Source organism: Drosophila navojoa, chromosome X, assembly GCF_054131105.1.
Source record: "Drosophila navojoa isolate 15081-1374.11 chromosome X, UAZ_NAV_1.0, whole genome shotgun sequence".
In the NCBI taxonomy this organism is placed as follows: Eukaryota; Metazoa; Arthropoda; class Insecta; order Diptera; family Drosophilidae; genus Drosophila; species Drosophila navojoa.
The window spans coordinates 11,904,708-11,926,158 of record NC_142895.1 but is presented as its reverse complement, the minus strand read 5'-3'; the positions used below and the strand labels follow the sequence as shown (position 1 = coordinate 11,926,158).

Genomic DNA, 21,451 nt, shown 5'->3' with positions numbered 1-21,451 from the left:
CGGCGAAGTGCGCTCTTGAGCAGTTGTTTGCTCAATTAGTGACATAAAGAGTGTGTGCGGTGGACTGGGTTGGGTTGGGGTGGAGTTTGGTGGGCTTAGTTGTGAAGTCAAAGCTTTGGATTGCAACTGTAACTAGCGCGCTTTCTCTGCCCAAAACAGCGTTTGCCCTGTGCAGGGTCTTTAAGCGTACAAAGAGCGAAAAGAAAAAAAAAAGCAACATAACAGCAACAGCGGCAACGAGGCGGACAAGCGAAGCGTTTCATCTACAGCTTTCTCACGTCGCAGCAGCAACAGCGCAGCAGCAACATTAGACAGCCAACGTTGGGGGTGGGCGGGCGGTCAGTCGGTCGGTTGGTTGTTTGGTTGGTCGGTGTGTGGCAAGGCCGCAATTAATTACAAACTTAGCCAGCTGTCCGTGTCCCTCTGCTGCCGTTGCTGTTGCTACTGCTGCTGGCTTACATACATACATATGTATGTATATGCGTGTATATCTGTATGTGTGTGTCTGTGTATCTCTCTGATGGCGGCGAAAAGTGGCACGTATCAATGTTGAAAGCATAAACACAAAGAGCGAAGAGAGCGACAGGCAGCAACCGACAGAGAAGCAGACCACCAAAGAGCGAGACAGAGAGGGAACTTGGGAATATGCTTTCGCCAGCCGTTCCGTTGGTCGCATTACAGTTACGTTACCCTTTTTGCCTGTGCCTTTTGGCTTTGCAATAGATTCTGTGTATTGCAAACATGGCCAAATTTATGTATAATATATGTACGTAAATGCAAACACTGCACACAAACGTACATACACATACATACACACACACAAACTTGCATGCTAGTATGTATTTATGTACATTTAATATAGGTAAACATACAAACAGAAACATCAAAAACAACAACAACAACCACTTTTTGTGAAGGGCACACAGTTAAAAGCACCGACAGCTACGGCAACGCTGGCAGCGTCTACGCCAACGGCAGCAGCGCCCGCAGACGTTGTAAAATGGCAACAGCAACAACAATAACGAAAACTGGCCTGTTCTCTGTATGTATGTACATATGTATGTGTGTGTGTATGGCTGTGTTTTTGTGTGGCTGTATATGTGTGTATGCAATAGCATCAGCATCAACTTTAAATACTTAGACTCAATTCAACAATGCTCCAAACACGAGTCATTTTTAATGCATAAAAAACAACAAGACAGGACACGCACACTATCACCCATATACACACACTCATATGCCGTAGCCAAAACTGCTGACGCTGACGCATTTATCACTGCGCTGCTTTGGCCGCCAACGACAACGGCAACGGCAACAGCAATATCAAGAACAAGAACAAGAACAAATGAACGAAGGAAGAAGCCACCGCAACAACAAACAATAGAGCTAGCCAATGTGCGCTGTGTGGTATGGTTTGCTTTCGTATGGAGCAGAGGGGAATGCAGCGACGGGGCAAACGACGCTCAACAGTCGTCGACGGCGCGCATTGGGAGTCATTGATTTTCGTTTATGAGCGCGACGGCGACGCGCTCTCACTTTTTATACGTTCATTCACACGGCGCACAGTGGGACTGTTTGTATGGAATGTTAATGATTCAACAGACACACCATTTAGGTAGTAAGGCAAGAACGCATGTGATTGTTGTTGTGTTTATAAATTTGGGATAAGAGAATATCGGGTTACCAAATCAATAGTTGAAATATGGCTGCTAATAATAGAATAGTAATAAATACTAGTATATATAATAATACTAATTAAACTTTTACATATGCTAAATACTAAAAGCATCATTAGCATTCATTTACGTTGTGATAAGCGTGGCCACTGTGTCTGCGTTGCTCTGTGTCTGCTTTGGCAAATGCAAAGAGTGTACGAGTATACAACAAGCAGCAAAAGAGAGCGTGCGCGCAAAAAAAAAAAAAAAAAAAAAGCACACTCACACAAGCGCAAAAAAAAGAAAACACAAAACAGACACAGTTAGCCAGCGGCAATGGCGGGGCGTTAGAGGCAAACGAAACTTAAATATGTTATTGATAATTAAATTGTTGCTGTAGCTTTAGCTTAGATACAGCTGTGTCTGCCTGTATTTATATACTAGGTATATATGTACATACATACATATGTATGGGAAACAGTTCCTACTAGTTCATGGGGGCGGCGCGTCTGCCTTTTGGGATTTGTGCTTTTGTTTGGCTTTAACGCGACTTTGGCGAATTGTGTGAGAAATGCAGACGTCGCGACAGCGTCGGCTGCTGCATATGCGTTGACGTTGACGACGCCATTGCTGTTGTTGTTGCTGCTCATGCTTTTTTTGCTTCTGCTTCTGCTTTGGCAGTGGGCAGTTTTCGTTTTCGTTTCGGCACCTTTTCTTATTTTTGTGTGTTCGCTTTTGTTGTTCAGCCATGCCTCCACCCTATCCTAAGAACCTATACAGCAACATTAATAACAGAAAAGTAAAGAAATAAATGTAAAAACGTATATTTTAAAAATTGAAACACCATCTTGAAATTAAGCGCGTTGATTTCTTTTTGCTCAGTGGCCGCAGGTAGTTGCTTACGCTGTCGCTGTCGCAGCAAGCGTCGCAGTCGCAGTCGCTGCTTCTGCTGCTGGTAACTCGGCGTGCGTCAGCCACATCTGTGTGTTTGTGTGTGAACGCGCGTTACGATTTTTGTTTTGTACTTTTGGGCTTATCGTGCAGCAAATTGAAAGCAATAAATATTTAATTGTTAGGCCTGCTTAATTACGTAATTTGAATTTATCTTTACAGAATGCCGTTCGCTGCAGCACGGCGAAATCGAAACAAAATATCGGTGCGAGCGAGATAGCTAGTGTGAGACGAGCACAGGGGCCAGGGAAAGAAGCGAAGGCCATGAAAGGTCAATGCAATGCTAAAGGATATGCACATGGGCACGTTTATACATACATATGTACGTATAAATGCATGTATGTGTGTGCTTGTGTGTAGCTGTATTTGACATTGAACTACAAGCGAATAAGTTCATTTGTAGCACTCCAATGATGATTACTTTTGCAAATAAACAGTTATTCATCAGTGCGTATGCATGTGTATGCGTTTGCATGTGTGTATGTATTTGTGCATAGCAAGTAAAAGTTTGAGTTATACATACATATTTATGTATGTATGTAGATAATAAGTACATACGCCTGCAAGGTCGAGGAAAAAAACAACAAAAACAATTGCCGTACATCTCTTTCTCTCTTTCGCTTTTGCCGCAGTTCCTCATCATAATAAAAACGAAATGAGGTTAGTTCACAGTTTTTGTTGCTGTTTTGCTTCTTATATGTACATATATGGATGTATGTATTCTATGCGCGCCAAAGGAAAATCTTCTAGGTTAAGTACATACATATGTGTGTATGTATGTACATACATTCATACACGCATTTGTATAAACTGACCGCGGCTATAATTTGTGTTTTTTAGGATACAGTTATTTCTCTGTGCTGTTGTGTTCCTTCTTTAATATTTGGCTGCCCACTCTATTCACTGTTAAAAACATTTTGAGTCATGGCGCTTAACAAGAAAATTGTATTTTGCATTGTTTATCACTGAATTCCATTTTGTGCTTTTTTGTATTTTCTTTGCTTTCTTTGGAAGCTCAAGCAAAGAGCAAAATTGTTTCAAGGAATTAGAAGCCAACGCAGCGGCAATTAATAACAAGAAAATATCAACAACAAAAACTGTTTTTATAATCATAATGATCATGACGTTCTCTTCAAGTACATACGTACATATGTGTGTGTGTGTTTGTAAGAGATTACGCGGGTTAAGCACACAAACACACAGGCATAGGCATAAGTTAAGAGAGTGCTAAAAGTGACCTTAAGTTTTTTACACACTCGCGCACACACATTCACATGCAATTTGCATATTGGGAACAGTCCATATGCTTTTGCATTTGCCAAAAAAACAAAACCAAGAACCAATTATGTATATTGATAGAGTCGCCGCGACATTTGTCATGCGCCTGACTGGCAACTTAATAAATGCTGCCGCTAACGGTCTGTGGCGTCTATCGCTTAAGGCCAGTCACTTTTTACATAATAACAAAAACATACAGCAAAACCGAAGAGAAGAAATAATGCAAGCATCTATGGGTGTGCGTGTATGTGGGTATATCATGTGTATGTATGTATGTATGTATGTATGTGTATGCAAAAAGGAAACTATAAAATTTATGCTCATTGGCCGCAGCGTCTGCCGAAGCGCGTGCCAAGCCGCCGGAGCGACAGGCGACAAAAGACAACATAAGAGGCTCTCAAATTTTTCGCCAACTGTCCGCCCCCACCTGCTGCCCTTTGTTTTGCTGTTGGAGCTAGCGACGCGTGTGTTTGCGTTTCGCTTCCGTTACAAATGGCAGCAGAGACAGCGGCAGCGGCAGCGGCAACCAGCAGACAAACAACAAAACACGCTAAGAAAATGCCCCACACACATACACACACCCAATGCCAAAATCTTGCATATCACATCGACTCTCGTGCCAACACATACACACAAACACACACTCATACATTTATAGAAGACAGCACGCACGTACGCCATGCACTGCGCTCTTTATATTTTATAACAACGCTCTCTTTACGCTCTTAGGCTGGCGCTTCTGCTCTGCTCAACTCTGCTCGGCTCAGCTTAGGTTAGCCGACGTTTCTGCTGGCTGCTACTTCCGTTTGTACGTGCGGCTGCGATGCCGCCAGAGACCGAGCCGAAGTAGCTTGAACATCTGTGCGCGCTGCCAACGACGACGTCGCCGCTGGCAGGCAAATAAAACAGCCGCTGCCTCTGCCACTGCCGCTGCTGCTGTCGCTGTCGGTGCTGATGCCAGCCAGCCAGCCAAAGCCCGTGCGCTTCATTCATTCAATTTTCAGTTCACATCGAACGCGAGAACTGTGCGGACGTGCAAGCGGCAGCGGCAAAGTTCGGCCTAGTAACACAAGTAACGCAACAACAAAAACCACGCGCTCCCCAACTTACACGTTCCGCGCGCTCTCTTTCTCACACTCTCTGTCTTTTACTAATTCACGCAACCTCAACAGGCGCCTATAATTTTCACAAAAAAAAGGAGAATAGTTAATAAATAATAATAATAATAAAGCAACAAAACCACTTAATAAAAACAACAAATCAAACAATTAGTCAAAGACTTGTGCCTCTCTCTCTCTCAATCTCTTTTGACTTTGTGTGCGTCGCTCCTGTTTAAACCGCGACCCCCATTCAGCCCTCCAAACTGCACTTGCACTGCCCACCGCCTAAGGAAGCCGCGTGTTCAAAGAAAAAGAATCCAAATACAAACAATAACAAATTACTTAACATAAATAATAAAAAGAAAAAATTAATAAAAGGCTGCCAAACTTGAATTGTAATTGTCAACACTGAGTGCCTAATTGAACAGTTAATAATAGAATAACACAGTTGTTTGATTTTTTTTTTTTTTTTTGAAAATTTTTTTGAATTATTTTTGTTGAGTTTTGTGCGCTCGAATAAATTCAAAAGTCCTGGATTATTTTGAATTTTTATACCAGAAGTAAAACAAATGCAAAAACAAAAGCATAAGCCAATACAACAAAAAGACGAAGCGTGCGAATTAATGCAAAGTTAACGAGACATAACGGGCCACACACGCACGCATACAAACAAAACAAACAGCAAAAGCAAAGTGAAATCTCACGCAGCACCAGCGCAGCAGCAGCGACGCCAGCAGCAGCATACACACACGCACACTCCCCTATACATGAGCGTGTTGTAATTTGCAAAGGAAAAATAAAAAACAAAAACGAATTAGACTGCTTCCTATCGAAAGTCAACAATTCGAAGCAGCTTGTGTACATTTCACACTACAGCAAAGCACATACAACAAAAAATTACAAAAAAAAAAAAAATTATTTTGTTTTTCTCAATATAATTTATTACTTAAATAAACACTTGCGGTTTACCTTCTGTGTGCAGTGGGAAGAAACAAGAAAAAGAAAAATAAGAAGAAGAAGAAGCAGCAGCAAATAGTTCAAAGAAGAGAGAGACTTAAACAGTCCGCAAGCGAAGCTTTGAATGCGATTCATACGCACACACTTGCAGTCGCTCACGCACACACACATACAGTCACAGTCGGAGTTACAGACACAGACACATCGCACAATGACCTTGCCAACCAATACAAATGCAGCGAATGGCAACGGCTGCGGCGGCGGCAGCGGCGGCAATGGCAGCGGCAGTGATGATGATTCGGACATGTTCGGACCGCCACGCTGCTCACCCCCCATTGGTTATCACCATCATCGTTCGCGCGTGCCAATGATCTCGCCGAAGCTGCGTCAGCGTGAGGAACGTAAACGCATCCTGCAACTGTGCGCCCACAAGCTAGAACGTATCAAGGACTCTGAAGCGAATCTGCGCCGCAGCGTCTGCATCAATAACACCTATTGCCGACTTACCGATGAGCTGAGACGTGAGAAGCAAATGCGTTACCTGCAGAATTTGCCAAAGTGAGTAAACGAACGAGATAGAAATACAACTGTGCACAGACACATGCATGCATGCATGCACATGTATAACTGCATATGTATGTATGTGTGTGAGTGTGTGTGTGTGTGCATTTATGTGTGTCTGATTATAAATTGTAAGAGGCAGCCAGTGGTGCCAGCTTTTGCCAAAAACAAAAAAGAGACAAAAAAAAACTCTAAAACTAGATAAAGTTGCTTGAAAAGCAATTAAAACATGGCGACTTAGCAATACTCTTTTAGTCTAAGAAAATTAACTAAAGTTGACTTAAATCCAATTTGAGCTGCAAATTAATTGAAAATATGTATATGTTAATTTATGAATATGAATTAAATATTTAATATATATTCATATATATGTATATGTATATACATATGCATATACACATTTAAATTTTAAAATAAAAAAAAACTCAATTGGCAACGCTGGCTCGCGATGTTGCCCACGCGTGTTCGTTCGCTCGATTGCCCTTTCAAGCTTGTGCGTGAGCGTGTGGCAACCTTCGCAATTAGCGAAAGGCCAAAGTGCGTATCTAGCGAGAAATAGCGCGGGCGACGGCGGCGATGAACGAGCGTAAGACATAAGGCGATTACTCAAAATAGTGGAAGTGTGCTAAATATACATACATATGTATAACAACAAACAAATATAACACTTTCAGAATGTGCATGCATATACATATGTACATATATGTATGTATGTATGCCTCTAGTTCTATTTCTATTTCTGCCTCTGTTTGTTGTTATAATCTGCCTCAAGTGATCATTGGAAATGTTGTTTGGGTTTAATGCAGCTTCTCTGTCGCTGGTTGGTGTTTTTTATTATTTTTTTTTATTGGCCTGCATGGCAACGCTCTGTCTTTCGTTCAGTTTTATTTGCTGTGTAACTTGACGCGCGTTCGCAAGGATATTTCCGTCTTTAGGCTGTGGTCAGTGCCAACCGCAACTAGTCGCCGCTGTCGCTTCCTGCAGGCTTACAACTACAGCTGCAGGCCACACAATAAGCGTACAGTGGGCTGTCGTTAAAATGAACGATAAATATGCGGACAGACGGAATTTCTATGTTTTCTATGTTTCATTATTATTAATTTTTTTTTGTGAAAGCGATTGTGTGCGAGTAGAAGGGGATGTTGGGGCAGAGGCGGAAGGCGAATGGGGGAAAAACCAACTTGACTACAATTAGTTCATTATAGCGAACGTGCACAGTATTTCTTTTATTTATTTATTTTCTGTTGCATTCAGGCCAAGCGCAAAGCAAAACGAAGCACAGCAAAGCAAACCAAAGCAGATACTCAAGAGACATTAAACAATAACAACAACAACAACAACAACGGCAAACAGTTCAAACAGAAACGACACAAAATACAAAACGAAACGAAAAACGGCAGCGCGCAGAGGAGGCAGCAACTAGAAAAGAGTGAGCGAGAGAGATTTATGTAGAGGGAGAAGGAGAGAGAAAACACAGCCAGCAGCAGCAGCAGCAGCAGAAGGCGAGCCAACTAAAATCGTCTGACTGTTTGTCTGACTGCCTGTCCGTTTGTCTGGCTTTGTAAAGAAGGGCGTGTGTATGCAGCAGCAGCGAGTAAAGATGAGAGGCAATAACAGCAACAATAAGAGTATATTCTAGTGTAGTATGCTCGAATAGCATAAATACATACATACATTGATGTATGGCATACGTACACACACACATACATGCATCGACATATTCTATGCACTTTGATAGTAAACTCTACTTTAGGTAGTTTGAATAGTTATGCATATGTACATACGTATATGCATTTCAAATGCGATAACAATTTGGCATAAATATATCGTTAATCGTTAATCATAATTATCGCATATGCATGATAGTCAATAATCGGCAGTTATTGATGTCAATCAGCGTAACAACAAAAGAATAAAAACCAAAAAACCATAAAGACAGGAACAGAAAAGACATAAGAAAAGAAAAACGCTTAAAACACAACAAAAACAAAAACAAAAGCAAAAATAAAAACAACACGCGCGCACCCAAATACAGCGGGAAACAACCTTCGCAGATAGCGCGAGCAGCAGCAGCAGCAGCAGCAGCAACAAAAAACCAAAAGAAATCAAAGCAAGCTGTAGAAATACACACACATATAGCTATACACATACACACCGTGTCTGTGTGTGTGCTAAAAAACGTTGCGCTCGTTGAAATAATCACGTTCCACTTGCAACAAAAAGCAACCATAACAGCAACAGCAGCAGCAACTGAGAGTAGCGACTGCGATGATAGCAAGCAACGTTGCTGTTGTTGTTGTTGTTAGTGCACCTCTAGAGTCGCCATATACATATATATATATACATACACACATACATGCACACAATACCACAAGCCAAAGCCAGCGCATGCCAACATCAACAGCACAAAACGCAACCAAAACCTTCAGACTTTGCAAACACACACACACAAACGAGAAGCGACATTAGTATGTTAATGTGTATGTGTGTGTGCGTATAATTATTTTTAGCCATGCAGAGTCCAAAGAGTTATTAAAACTTTTTTAACACTCACAAAATACAATATTACGAAAGAATTTCGTAGCTAAAGACGAGCTGATCTTGAAATACGTTTCAATTATTGAGCACAATTGGTGATTGCATATGTATGTATGTATGTATGCATTGGTGATCATTAACAGCTATTGCTGTCGCTGCCCACTGCCGCTGCTGCTGCTGCTGCCTTTCTTTTCGTATGCAATTTTTACGCTCTTTGGCGCTCTGCGCTCTCCATTCTCCGCTCTCTCAAGGCTTCGGCTGCGTGCCCTGCAGGAATAGACGGCATGCCTGAAGTGGTTGCTATGCATGCACACACATACATATGTACATATATTTAGCTGTGTATGCTGCACTGTGTACATATGTGTAACAGCCTATCGATATTTCGGAATTCGAACATGCCCATTATACACACATGTAAATACATACATACATACATATACATATACACATACAATGTATAAGATATATTAAAATGTATAAAAATTCAATGTTTATATTATTAGCTAGCATAATGTCATGCAGCTGGATTGATGTTTATTTACTTAGTGGGGATCATTGGCTGCCATCACTGGTGTTGGCCCAGTGTGGGCTCTGCCATTATACTGTATAACAGTGTAGCTATTGTTGTTGTTGTACATTTTTGTATATTTCTTTTGTTTTGCTTTTGCAGAGAGTAGTGGAGTCGTATGAAGTTGTACATTTATTTCACTGACTTTGCCATTGGCGCTTCATTGTTACGTTGTAGTTTTTGTTATTGCCTTTTGGATTTTGTTTTGCCTACGTATGCGCGTGTCAAGCTTGAAGCGTAGCAACTTCAATTTTCGCCCCTCCCTTTTGGATAGCTAGATGGCACCCCGACCGATAACTGTCATCTATCATCATCTCTAGTGGCTAGATGGACATAGCGCCGCCTTGGCTTTCTTTTCGCTGTATGTAGTTGTTGTGCTTCCTCTTTGTTTCACTTGCTTCAGCGCGCGCTTGCTGCAAGGAGAGAAAACAAATGAAATGCCGTTACTACACACACATGTACACGCACACACATGCATACACAACACACACATGCATACACAACACACACATGCATACACAACACACACATGCATACACAACACACACATGCATACACAACACACACATGCATACACAACACACACATGCATACACAACACACACATGCATACACAACACACACATGCATACACAACACACACATACAACACACACACACACACACACAACACACACACACACACACACAACACACACACAACACACACACACACACACACACACACACACATTTGAAGCTCTTCTTTGTTGTTTTTGTTTATTTTTGCGCGCAGCCAAAAACTTAATTCATCGCAATCTCAGTTTTTTCCTTTTGGCTTTTAAATTCGCTTCTGCTTGGCATAGAGTTGGTCGCTGTCGCTGCTGCTGGCGCGACGCGACGTTGACGTTGACGTTAACTTCGACGTCATTGTTGGCTCTGCTGCTGCCGTTTCGTGTGCTGCGTTTCCGTTTTTGCTTCGTTTTGCTTTGTTTGACATGTTTTCTCCAGTGAGACGCTTGCATATGTACATACATACATACATACAAACAATTGTAAGTATGCATGTTACATACACATGCACACATACAAGCATATGCCTATGCGCTTATTACTTTGAAGTTGCCTTGCAGTAGCAGCAGCAATCGATAATTTAATTAAAAGAGAGAGAAGAAAATAATCGTTTAATGCATGTTGGAGAAATTTATAAAAGAAAATGACAAAATGTGTGTATGTATGTACAGTGTGTCTGTGTTATATGCCTGCTTGGCTGATTGGTTGTCTGCATATGTTCTATATACTTAATATGCTTATTGATGTACTTGTGTATATGTGTGTGTGTGTAATGTTCTTCACATAAAGAGATAGCCCAGCATGTTATCGGTTACGAATAGTTAACGAATCGCGATTTATTGTCATTATTATTTGTTGTTGTTGTTGTTGTTGTTATTCAAAGGTATTGAACAAAACACCAAATGCTTATTCAATTGCTTACCGCATCTGAGGCTGCTAAACACACCCCCTTTGCTAGCTTGCGCCTTGCTACAAGCACACAAAAAGCAGGCAAATGCACCCAGCGAGGCAGCTAGATAGAGAAAGAAAGAAAGAGAGCGAACACAAGCCGTCGGGCTGGGCGAGCGGCCGAGACGTGCTAAAGAGGAACTTGCTCGTGCTCCCTCGCCTATGCGTTCGGTTCGTTCGTTCGGTTTGTTCGTTTGTGTGTGTGTGTGTTTCGCTTTGCTCTTTGCACACATTTTGTAACCCACCGCCCCATTTTGCGGCGTCGTAATAATTCGCGACTGCGACGACGTTTTTATAGTTTTCTGTTATATTGTCTGTTGTTTCTATTGCCGCTGTCCGTTGTCGCGCTGCTGGTGCTGCTGGTGGTGCTGGTGGTGCTGCGGCGGCGGTTGCTGCTGTTGCTTTTGTTGCGCATCTCATCTATTCGGTAACGATTGCACCACAAGCTGCGATTGCCTACTTTACAAACACTCACTCATACACTCACTCACTCACACACTTAGGAATCAAACAGATGCGGAGGCGTAGGGCGTGTGCCATTTGCATTTGCATTTGCATTTGTCTGGGCGCGCATTTAAAGCATCTAGATTCTAGAACAATTAGATTATACAATTAAAATTGATGGGCGGAATGTGGGAAGAGGGTGAGTTTTAATTTATTTATTTTTTATTTGTGAGTGAGTGATAAATATACATATGCATATGCATCCATACATACATGTGCATATACATATGTATATACGTACACAGATACATATACATATATGTATGTATATGCACGTATGCATAGATTCACACAAATTTATATACAATATGTAGATATGTATGTACAGCAAACATCTCTGACTTCTGGACTTCTGAGAACTCACTCCTCACGGATTAGCAGTGTTAAGCTTTGTTCAATCATAAGCTTATCTACATACATACATACACATACACACAGATATGTATGGATCTGCATATATGACCGAGCGATTATCCACAATTCAATCTCTGTGTATAAATAAATTCTTGTGAACATTCTTAAGTATTTGTTTTTAGCTGACGACACGCGCGTGTTTTGCATTTTCGCATAGTTGTTGCTATTTGTAATTGCTTATCATCATCAATGTTGCCCACAGACACACACACATATGCACACATACACACAACTAATGGATGATAAGCGAAAAAAAAAATCAGTGAGAGCGAGAGAGGGAGTGTGAGAGACTAGAGCAGCAAAATCTACTCAAGCTAAAGGGGCAACCGCAGCGAATTCGCTCTTTAAAATCACTTTAAATTCAATTTGCATGGCCAGCATATCACACGAAGCGAAACGGAGCAACAAACAGTAAAGTGGTGTGCGGCGGTGTGGTGGAGGGGAAATACTTCGTATGGTAGATATGTATGTACGTGTGTTTGTGTGTGTGTGTGTTGTATGATTACGACTCTGGGTTAGGTAGGTTGCTTGGGCTAAGCTTGTATTGGATTGGGTGTGGGGTGTTCTCCCTCTGTTCTCGCCTCGGCGGCCTCCGCTTCAAATGAAGTTGTCTGTGACGTACGCCGTCTCCTGCGGCTCGATGCCGACCCCTGCAGCGCACCAACGAATGCGCGTCGTCGTCCTACATTTGTGACTTTACGTTGATCGCCCTACCCGCCTCCCTCGACCGTTATAACGTCATTTGCCTTCGCTTCCATTTCTACGTTGCAGACGCGACACTCCGCGCTGTGCTTGTTCCCCCCCTTTTTCTCTTATTTTGTGTGTATGTGTGTGTGTTTTTTTCTTGCTTTTTTGCACTTGTCGTTCGATTGTGTGACATTTTTTATTTAACATTTTTAGACTGCGTTGCCTGCCGTCGCTTGTGCTCCACTTGTGCAATGCATATACCCTGTACTCATTAAAAATGGACAACAGCAAAAAAAGAAATGTGTATAATTAAGTTGTACAAGTGTGTGTACCATATGTATGTATGTATATATCTATGCGTGTGTGTGTATGAACAGGCAGGCCCAGGCAGAGATGGAGATGTCTACATACATATGTACATACATACATGCACGTATGTGTGTGTGTATATGTACATGCAGTATTTTCCTATAAAGAAAAAGCTTTTTCTTTAAATCATCGATGGGGTATCTGCTAGTCGCGAACAATCAACGACTAGAACCTTTTTTTTGTATAAGGATCACATCAATGGCAAGCCAAGGCAAATGATGGATAATTTGTAAATACACAAGTTAATAGCCTTGAACTCGAAATGATAATCAAAACAGCAGAACGCACAATATTATGATTATGGGAAAGGGGAGCGGGGGCAAAGGGAGGGGAAAACAGGCACACGCCATGCCACGCAGGTGAAGCGCTTAATAATATGCCCCAATTTTCCTATGAATTGTTTGCGTGTATGTATGCATGTGTATATATATGTGTGTGTGTATACATAGCATTGTCTCCCTTCCCCCACCACAACAAACGTACAATAATACACAAGAGACAGCAGCATATTTCGCCAGAGCCCATCGAGAAAACGTGCGCAAAACGAAAACACAGATAAGACAAAAAAAAAAAAAAAGAAGCTAACAAGTAGTAAGCAAAGCTTCAGTTGTCCCCTCTCTCTCTCTTTCTTGCCCTGTCTACGTTGCTTCGTCAAGTCAGTTTGCTATTGAAGCAGAGTGGACAATACCGTTTGCTTATCGGTCGCATGCCATGCAAACGCACACAGGCACACATATACACGTGCGCGTACTTGAGTACACACAAACACACGCACACAGACACAGCGTGCGCTCGCTCCCTCCCTCTCACTCTCACTGTGACCGTTGCTTCTTTTGTAGCTACTCAATGTCAACGCGATGGCATCCCAAAAACATTGACAAAAGCTTTATTACTATTAATTGCTGTCAGAGAAGAACTCGAAAGCGCAATCGAGTGTAAGCTCCAAGTGAAGCGCTTTGATGTCGTCACACTGAAGTGAAAAGCAAAGCAAAAGCTTTGTCCGTCCGAACGATCCGCTCGCAAGTGCAATTTGGATTGCTTTGATTTATTCAAAAGATTTTAAAGCTTCTTTTGGGAAGTTGGCGGCTGGCGGCTGGCGGCTGGAAACCATTGCGACCGTGGGTATGGGCTCTCTCAGTTTCGAACGCCCTCTCCCACTCTTCGCACGCTCTCTCCCACTCTCCTTCACTCTCTTGCAGATGAATATTTTATGTAATATGATGGATAAAGCACTTGAGCATGACAGCATAATACGTCGCGCGCGCCCCCCCGCCAACTTTATGCTGTTGGCAACTTTTATTTTGGGGTCACTTGTGCAATGAATGCTGGCGCTGGCGCTGGCACTGGCGCTAGCGCTGCAGTCGCTGTTGCTGCCATTGCCGTTGCCGTTGCATTTAACATGCTTTGGCTGCGACCCTCCGCTGTGCTCTTCGCTCTGCTTTTGGCAAGTTATTTATTTATTTTTTTTTTGGTCAGTGAGCCGCTGCTTTTTGCTGCTTACCCTTTTGCCTGCTGCTTCGCTGTCGTTGCTCCCATTTCGTGGCCTCCGTCCTCTATCTTCGCTTCTTGGCCCAAGCAACATTTCAAGTTAACGGTGCTGCGCGCACAACACATTCAACAGGCAATAATAGCAACAACAACTAAACTAATATACTTTACTCTTTGTTGTTGTTGTTGTTGTTGTTTTCAACTGCTGTACTTCCTAACCCCACGCTCTCTTTGACTCTCTGTGTTACGTTGCGCCGTTATTGTTGTTGTTCGTGCTGCTGCTGCTTCTGTTGTTGTACGCTTTCTGGTTTTGGTTTCTATAAAGCTCTGGAGCGAGCGATTTGTTAACGCTGCTTCTTTAACGTTTCGTTGTATATTTTCTGTGTCGTTTTGTGTTGTTTTAATACCCTTGAAAAATTGATTTGGAAATGTGTGTAACAACGAGGTGGATTGTTATTGGAATAAAGTGAGTTATAGTTGGATAGCTATACGAATGTATATGGATACACACACACACATTCAAACATGTTTATACGTCATAAAAATAGTATTGCAACTGAGCATAATATCTCTTACAGAAAAACTATATTTGTCTAAACGAATATTAACATTAACATATGTATGTATATTGCTATTAATTCAGATGTTTATGTTGAGGTTATCACTAAGTTGTGTTGGTCAACAATTTATGGCCAGTCGTACAAATGTTTTTATGAATTCAGCTGTATGTCAAGCATACCCTGTAGAGTCGGGTAAAAATAAATGAATAAGATTTGCAAAGTACTCCAAAAACTGCTGAGCTTATACTGTATATACATACATACATGAATATTTTATTTTATATAAATATAATCTCTATATGTACATTTTTATGTATGCATATGCCTCATGCACTTAGTTTACAGGGTATTTTTGCGTAGCACACTTTGTCTTCATACGGATTCCTACATACTTTCGCTTTCATTTTTTTCGCGCGCGCCTGCACCTCTGCGCCTACCCGCGCTCACACACTCGCCTGCTCGCCCGCTCACCCTCTCGCTCTCTTTCTCTGCCTTGCACCTTGCCCATGCCATTCTTGTCCGTTATTGAGTGCGTGTGTGTGTGCGAGTGTGTGTGTGCGTTTGTTTTTGTTTCTGTATTTGTATTTGTTGCTCTTTTCTGCTTTAATAGTGAGCATTGACATGCTCAGCTGCGCATTTTAATGCGTCGCTGTTGCTCTGTTACTCTTCTGCCGCTGCTTCTTCGTCTTCTTCGTTATTTGATGGCTTTGTCTTCTTCTACCTTTGCTGCTGCCTTAATTCACATTTGTATTTGTTGTAGCTGTTATTGTTGCTTCTTTCAAACGCTTTGGCATATTGGCTAAAACTGCGCTACGCTAGGTGGGGGCTATATTAGTGGTGTGGGGCAGCGCAGAGGGGCGTGTCGGTCGTTCAGTCAGTCTGTCGCTTGCTTTTATTGAAAGAGAAATTAGCTGAAATTTACTTCGCCACCGGCCGTTGCCCGCCAGCCGCCAGCCGGCAGCTTTTGCGTTTGCGTTAGCCCGTTTTAACTGGCTCCAAGCGGCGCACAGTTGGCCCAGTTAATTAATGTGCGACCCACGGACCAGCATACTGGCCTGCAAAGCTGACATCGATAATACACGCTGACACTTTTGCCTCGATTCCAGTTGTGGGGTATGGGAATGGGGGGGGGGGGGGGGGGGGGGGGGGGAAACTATGGCCGGGACTGGGGACAGTTTATGGCGATGACGACGGCGGAGGTGTGTAGAATATGCGGACATTGGGGTTCTTTTTTCTTACTTAATTTTTGGGCGTTGCGAGAGCTTTTGAAATTAACTAATGATGAGTCATTTGATATGATAACAGCACAGCAAGTGTTTGCATCACAAGTTATCGATAACATTTGCGAAAGCGTGCTAAATGCTGTGTCATACATAAATAACTGGGTGGGGTGCCATAGATAAGTGATTGTTGATAAATAACGGTAACTGTTGCCGTTTGCTGCATAATCATAATCGTTAACATCAAATTTATGATTGTATCATAAACAATATAAATTGATCGATAAATTGTTTATATGCATATAGTGATACAAACTATTGGCCATTGAAGTTATCGATGCTTGTTATCGTTGACTAAATACGCACACACACACACATGAATGCGCGTTTGTGTCCGTCTGATTGTCGCACAGGTTTTTCTTGTATTTACCTTTTATACCGTTTTGCCAATGTCTTTTCACAAAAAAAAAACAAAAACAAAAATAAAAACTACTAACTTTCCCTTACCACTTTCTCTCTCTGTCTCTTTCTGACTTATAGAACCGATAACAACAGCAGCACGGAATTGGCGCGTGAGAACCTCTTCCAGCCCAACATGGACGATGCCAAGCCAATGAACAACAACAACAACAACAGCATCACAAACAACAACAACAACAACAATAAGCCTTACGGTGATGCTAACGGCGCACGCACCATTTGCTCCATTGAGAATCATCAATCGTCGCAGTTGCTGCGTCACGGTGCCACGCCCCCAGCCGCTAACAGCAACACAATGTCCTCTTCCAATTCCACCTCTGCCTCTGCCTCCGCCTCCGCCTCTGCTTCCGTCTCCTCCTCCTCCTCATCGTCCTCGATTATGGCCGCTGCTGCTGCAGCCGCACGCAAGCGCCATCTATCGAACAGCAATCTGGTTAACGATCTGGAGATACTCGACCGTGAGCTGAGCGCGATCAATGCACCAATGCCACTCATAGATCCAGAGATAACCCAGGGCGCCGAGCAGTTGGAGCGGGCAGCGCTGTCGGCATCGAGGAAGCGCATGCGCAGCAACAGCGAGGACGAGAGCGATCGGCTGGTGCGCGAGGCGCTCTCTCAGTTCTATATACCGCCGCAGCGGCTCATCTCGGCCATCGAGGACTGCCCGTTGGATGTTGTGGGGCTCGGCGCCGGCGCCGGCGTCGGCAGCAACAGCGATCAAATTGGCATCTCCGGCAGCAACAGCCATAAGCGCGTCAAGCTGACCACCAGCAGCTGTGTCGGCTGTGGTGGGGTCAGTGCCAGTGGCGTTGGCGTTGGCGTTGGCGGTGGTGTTTGTGGTCCGGCTGATCACATTGAGCTGGTCAACTTCGATATGAATCAGAATCAAAAGGACTTCGAGGTCATCATGGACGCACTGCGTCTGGGCACGCCCACACAGCCGAGCAGCGGCAGCGACTCGTGCGGCCAGGCGGCCATGATGAGCGAATCGGCGAGCGTCTTTCATAATCTGGTTGTCACCTCGCTGGAGACATGAAAGTATCAGTAAGGGATGCTGGATAAACCCCAACCAACAAAAACAACAACAAAAGCAAATGCAGCAGCAAAAACAAAAACAAAAACAAAAACAACAAAAATGAAACATTTTTACAATTAGACAAGACAAAGAGCAAAGAGTTTTTTTTAGGCTTAATATTTAGAATTAGTTATAAGCTAAGATCTAAGCAATTAGCTACTAAGCTAACAACTAAGCCCCAATTTACTGTTAGGCAGCGATAGACAGCGACAACCAGAAGAGAAGAATGAAGATGAAGAAAAAGAAGAAGAAGAACAAGAAGAAAATGTTCGCATAGATTGTAATGGATAACTGAATTTTAGGTTTTTGCTTAGTTTTGCGTTTCGTTTCGGGCAGCGGCAAGTCGGTGTTGCAATTACGACTTGGCCTACAAGAACAAGAACAACAACAATGCAAAGAAGATGATGAAGAACGAATATGGAAAAAAAACACAAATAGTTGTCTCGCAATTTGTACAAAACTTTTGTTTCAATAACATTTTGTGTGGAAACACATAACAAAATCAAAGAATTTGTAGTCAGAAAAGCAAAAAACAAAAAACAACAAACAAAAAAAACAACAAAAAAGAAAAAATACAAAAAAAAAAAAAACAAAACAAAAAATTAATTTGTATATCAAATTTTCAAGTAGCTGAGTGATATACACACATACATATATAAATGAAGACAGTAGGGCGAGGGAGAGAGAAAGAGAGAGAGAGAGAGATAGAGTGATGAAAAACTCTAGGCTAGGGTAAGGCGTCAGTTATTTTTTTAAATTGTATTTTTCTTTTTAAGCATGCTATTAAATGAAGTAAGAACTACAACAAATTCCTTAAGTACAATTGTGCCAGCTCCTAAAAAAAAGGGCTAAAAAAAGAAAACAAAAATTACTTGAGCATTACGATGCGATGCAAAGGCTCAGTTCACATTCCAGAAAAGAAAATCTGAAAGAAAAAAACAAAAAAACAAAAAACAATAATAATATTAATAATGCCAATAATACTCGCCTGAGCCTTAAATCAAATCCTACATGAATTGCAAGTTCCGCCCAAATGGTTCCAAAAAAGGCACAAAATCCCAATTCAGTTTCATTAAAAAAAAAAACAAAAAGAACAGAACTAGTTCCTGCCGCTTTACCCAGGCCACAATTTTCATAGTTTTTTTTTAACGCGCTTTGTTTAAAAACCAAAAAAAAAAAAAAAAAACAAATAGTTGAAAACAAATCAAATAATATATAAATTCCGTTCGCCTAGTCACAGTAAATGAAATAGAAGAGCGAAACAAAGAGAATGAAAAAACTAAAAAAGAAACGAAATTTTTGCTACAGTCTAATATGACCGCCCGCCCACCACAAGGTATTCAAAAAAACATAAACAAAAGTCAACAAAAAATCTCCAAATTATGTTTGCAACTAAACTCAAACTAAACCAAAATTCCAAATAGCCAGTGATTAAAATAAAATAATAAAAAAAATATAGTTTATAAATAAACTGAAAGTTGGTCACACTGTTTGAGTGGCGCGGCGCGAGGTTAGCATAGATAACGGTTTCATTTACCTTTTCTTTTCATTTACACCATTTTTGGCATATTTCTTGAATAGTTTTCGCCACATTTCCTTGTGTTCAAACGAGAGCAACAACAAAAGAAAAGCAAAAAGCAAAAAACAAAAGCAAAAAGCGAAAGCAAAAAGCAAAAACTCAGTGCACAACAGACAAAAGAAAAGTTGAAACTTGGATTATTAAATAGCAATTTAAAAACAAAAATATATACACAAAAAAGTGCAATTAGAATTTTTTTATTCAAATATTGACGCAACAAAGCAACAAAAACAAACAAACCAACAAAAGTGCATTCAAAACAAGCAAGAAAAAGTATAAGTATTGTAACATTTTTTAAACAGCAATTGGGCAAAAACAAAACAACAAACAAACAAAAATATAACAACAAAAAGAATCAATTTTTTTCTTCGAAAAATAAAAATGGCTGTGATAGAAATTTAAGTTTTTTGCTTAAGAGTTAATCGAAAATAAGAATGAAAAACAAAAAAAGAAAATTACAAACACACACAAAACATGATCCATATATATACTAATAAAGAGAGAGAGAGAGAGAGAGCGACATATACATATGCATATGTACTAGCATATAATTATGAATATTAAGGAAGAGAGCATTTAGTATTAGTGTTGCGTTTTCGAAGAGTTGCCTTTGTGAGCGGCTCAGCACTTGGCTGAGCGCCAGCTTAAGAGAGAGAGCGAGCGAGCGAGCGTCTTATGCTCTCTCTTAAGCTCTTGCATTTTGCAACTTTCGCTCGCAGCTTTCATTGATTTTATTACGCATTTTCTCTCGTACAACGTAAGCTTTCGTTTCTCTTTTATATTTTGTTGCAGCGCCAAAAAAGAAAACAAAAACAAACAAACAAACAAAAAAAAAATAATATATTGAAAAACAAGAATTAACAACAAAAATTGTTGCAATTACCAAGTTAATATTAAAATGTAATGAATTATGTTGTTTAATTACTTTGGCGGCGCCTCGTTCCAAAGAATGCGGCGGCAACTCCAGCAGCCCATTTGCTAGACCTAGTTATATACATCTATAATATTGTATATATGTATAAATATATATATAAAATATATATATATATATGAATGCATTATCTACGATTTATTCACATTATTTTCTAGTATTGTTTTAATTGCCAAAAAAAAAAAAAAACAAAAAAAAAAACGAAAAAAAATTTGGAATGACGGAAATGCAACCGTTTAGTCCTAAGTAAACCCCCTCCCCCATATTGTTAAAATCTGACATACACAAAAACAAATAAGCTTAAGTTTGTATGGAAAACTGTTTATTTCTTAATTGTATTATTAAATACTATTACTATTACCATTATTATTATTATTATTATTATCTTTTTTTTTTTTGAGTTTAACTAGACAAATTTTAGACGTACGTAAGACTCTATATGTATTATTTCCATTTTAGTTAATATTTCGTATGATATAAAAATAAATTATATATCAATATATATATATACATATATATCATATGTATATATGTATATATAATTACATACATAGAAAACGAATTTGTTTTTATTTGCATTTTTCTTTTGTTTATATTCGTTTTCAAGAAATCTTGTTGCTTCACAGCTCGAGTCGGAAACAGTAGACGATTTATAGTTAGAAGTGCTGTTTGCAATCGATTAATCGATTTGATTGCAATTTCTATGTGGAAGATATCGCTACAAGGTCCAATATAAATGACATTCTTAAGCAAACTATGAACATAATGCCTATTGCTCCATATATTTCGATTAATTTGGTCTTCTGAATTGTAGAAGCAGTTATCAAGCAATCGGTTATCGATTTTTCGTAAATGTTTATGCTTTCAGCTATCGATTGTCGATAAATATGCATACCCTATGCAAATGCTATTAAGCAGTCTAGTTTGACGCTTAGCTTAGTCAATCTATAATGCCAAATTCGTTATCGATTAATCGATTATGCATAGAGCTGGACTACAATTAAGCTGGTATTATTTAATTCTCTGATTTGTT

General features: G+C 40.7%; 1 protein-coding gene and 1 long non-coding RNA gene across 2 annotated transcripts; one reads left to right on the top strand and one right to left on the bottom strand.

Moving 5' to 3' along the window:
* Window positions 1-4,860: 4,860 nt before the first annotated feature.
* On the top strand, window positions 4,861-20,304 carry LOC115565104 (uncharacterized). The gene is made up of 2 exons (XM_089264973.1): window positions 4,861-6,499; window positions 16,894-20,304. The coding sequence occupies exons 1-2, from the start codon at window positions 6,066-6,068 to the stop codon at window positions 17,867-17,869; spliced, it is 1,410 nt and encodes a 469-aa protein (XP_089121099.1). The 5' UTR covers window positions 4,861-6,065; the 3' UTR covers window positions 17,870-20,304.
* On the bottom strand, window positions 9,789-15,022 carry LOC115564366 (uncharacterized). The gene is made up of 4 exons (XR_016197556.1): window positions 14,587-15,022; window positions 11,086-11,701; window positions 10,327-10,704; window positions 9,789-10,020 (listed from the first exon to the last, which is right to left on the bottom strand). It is a non-coding gene; the product is annotated as an uncharacterized LOC115564366 (long non-coding RNA).
* Window positions 20,305-21,451: the final 1,147 nt, after the last annotated feature.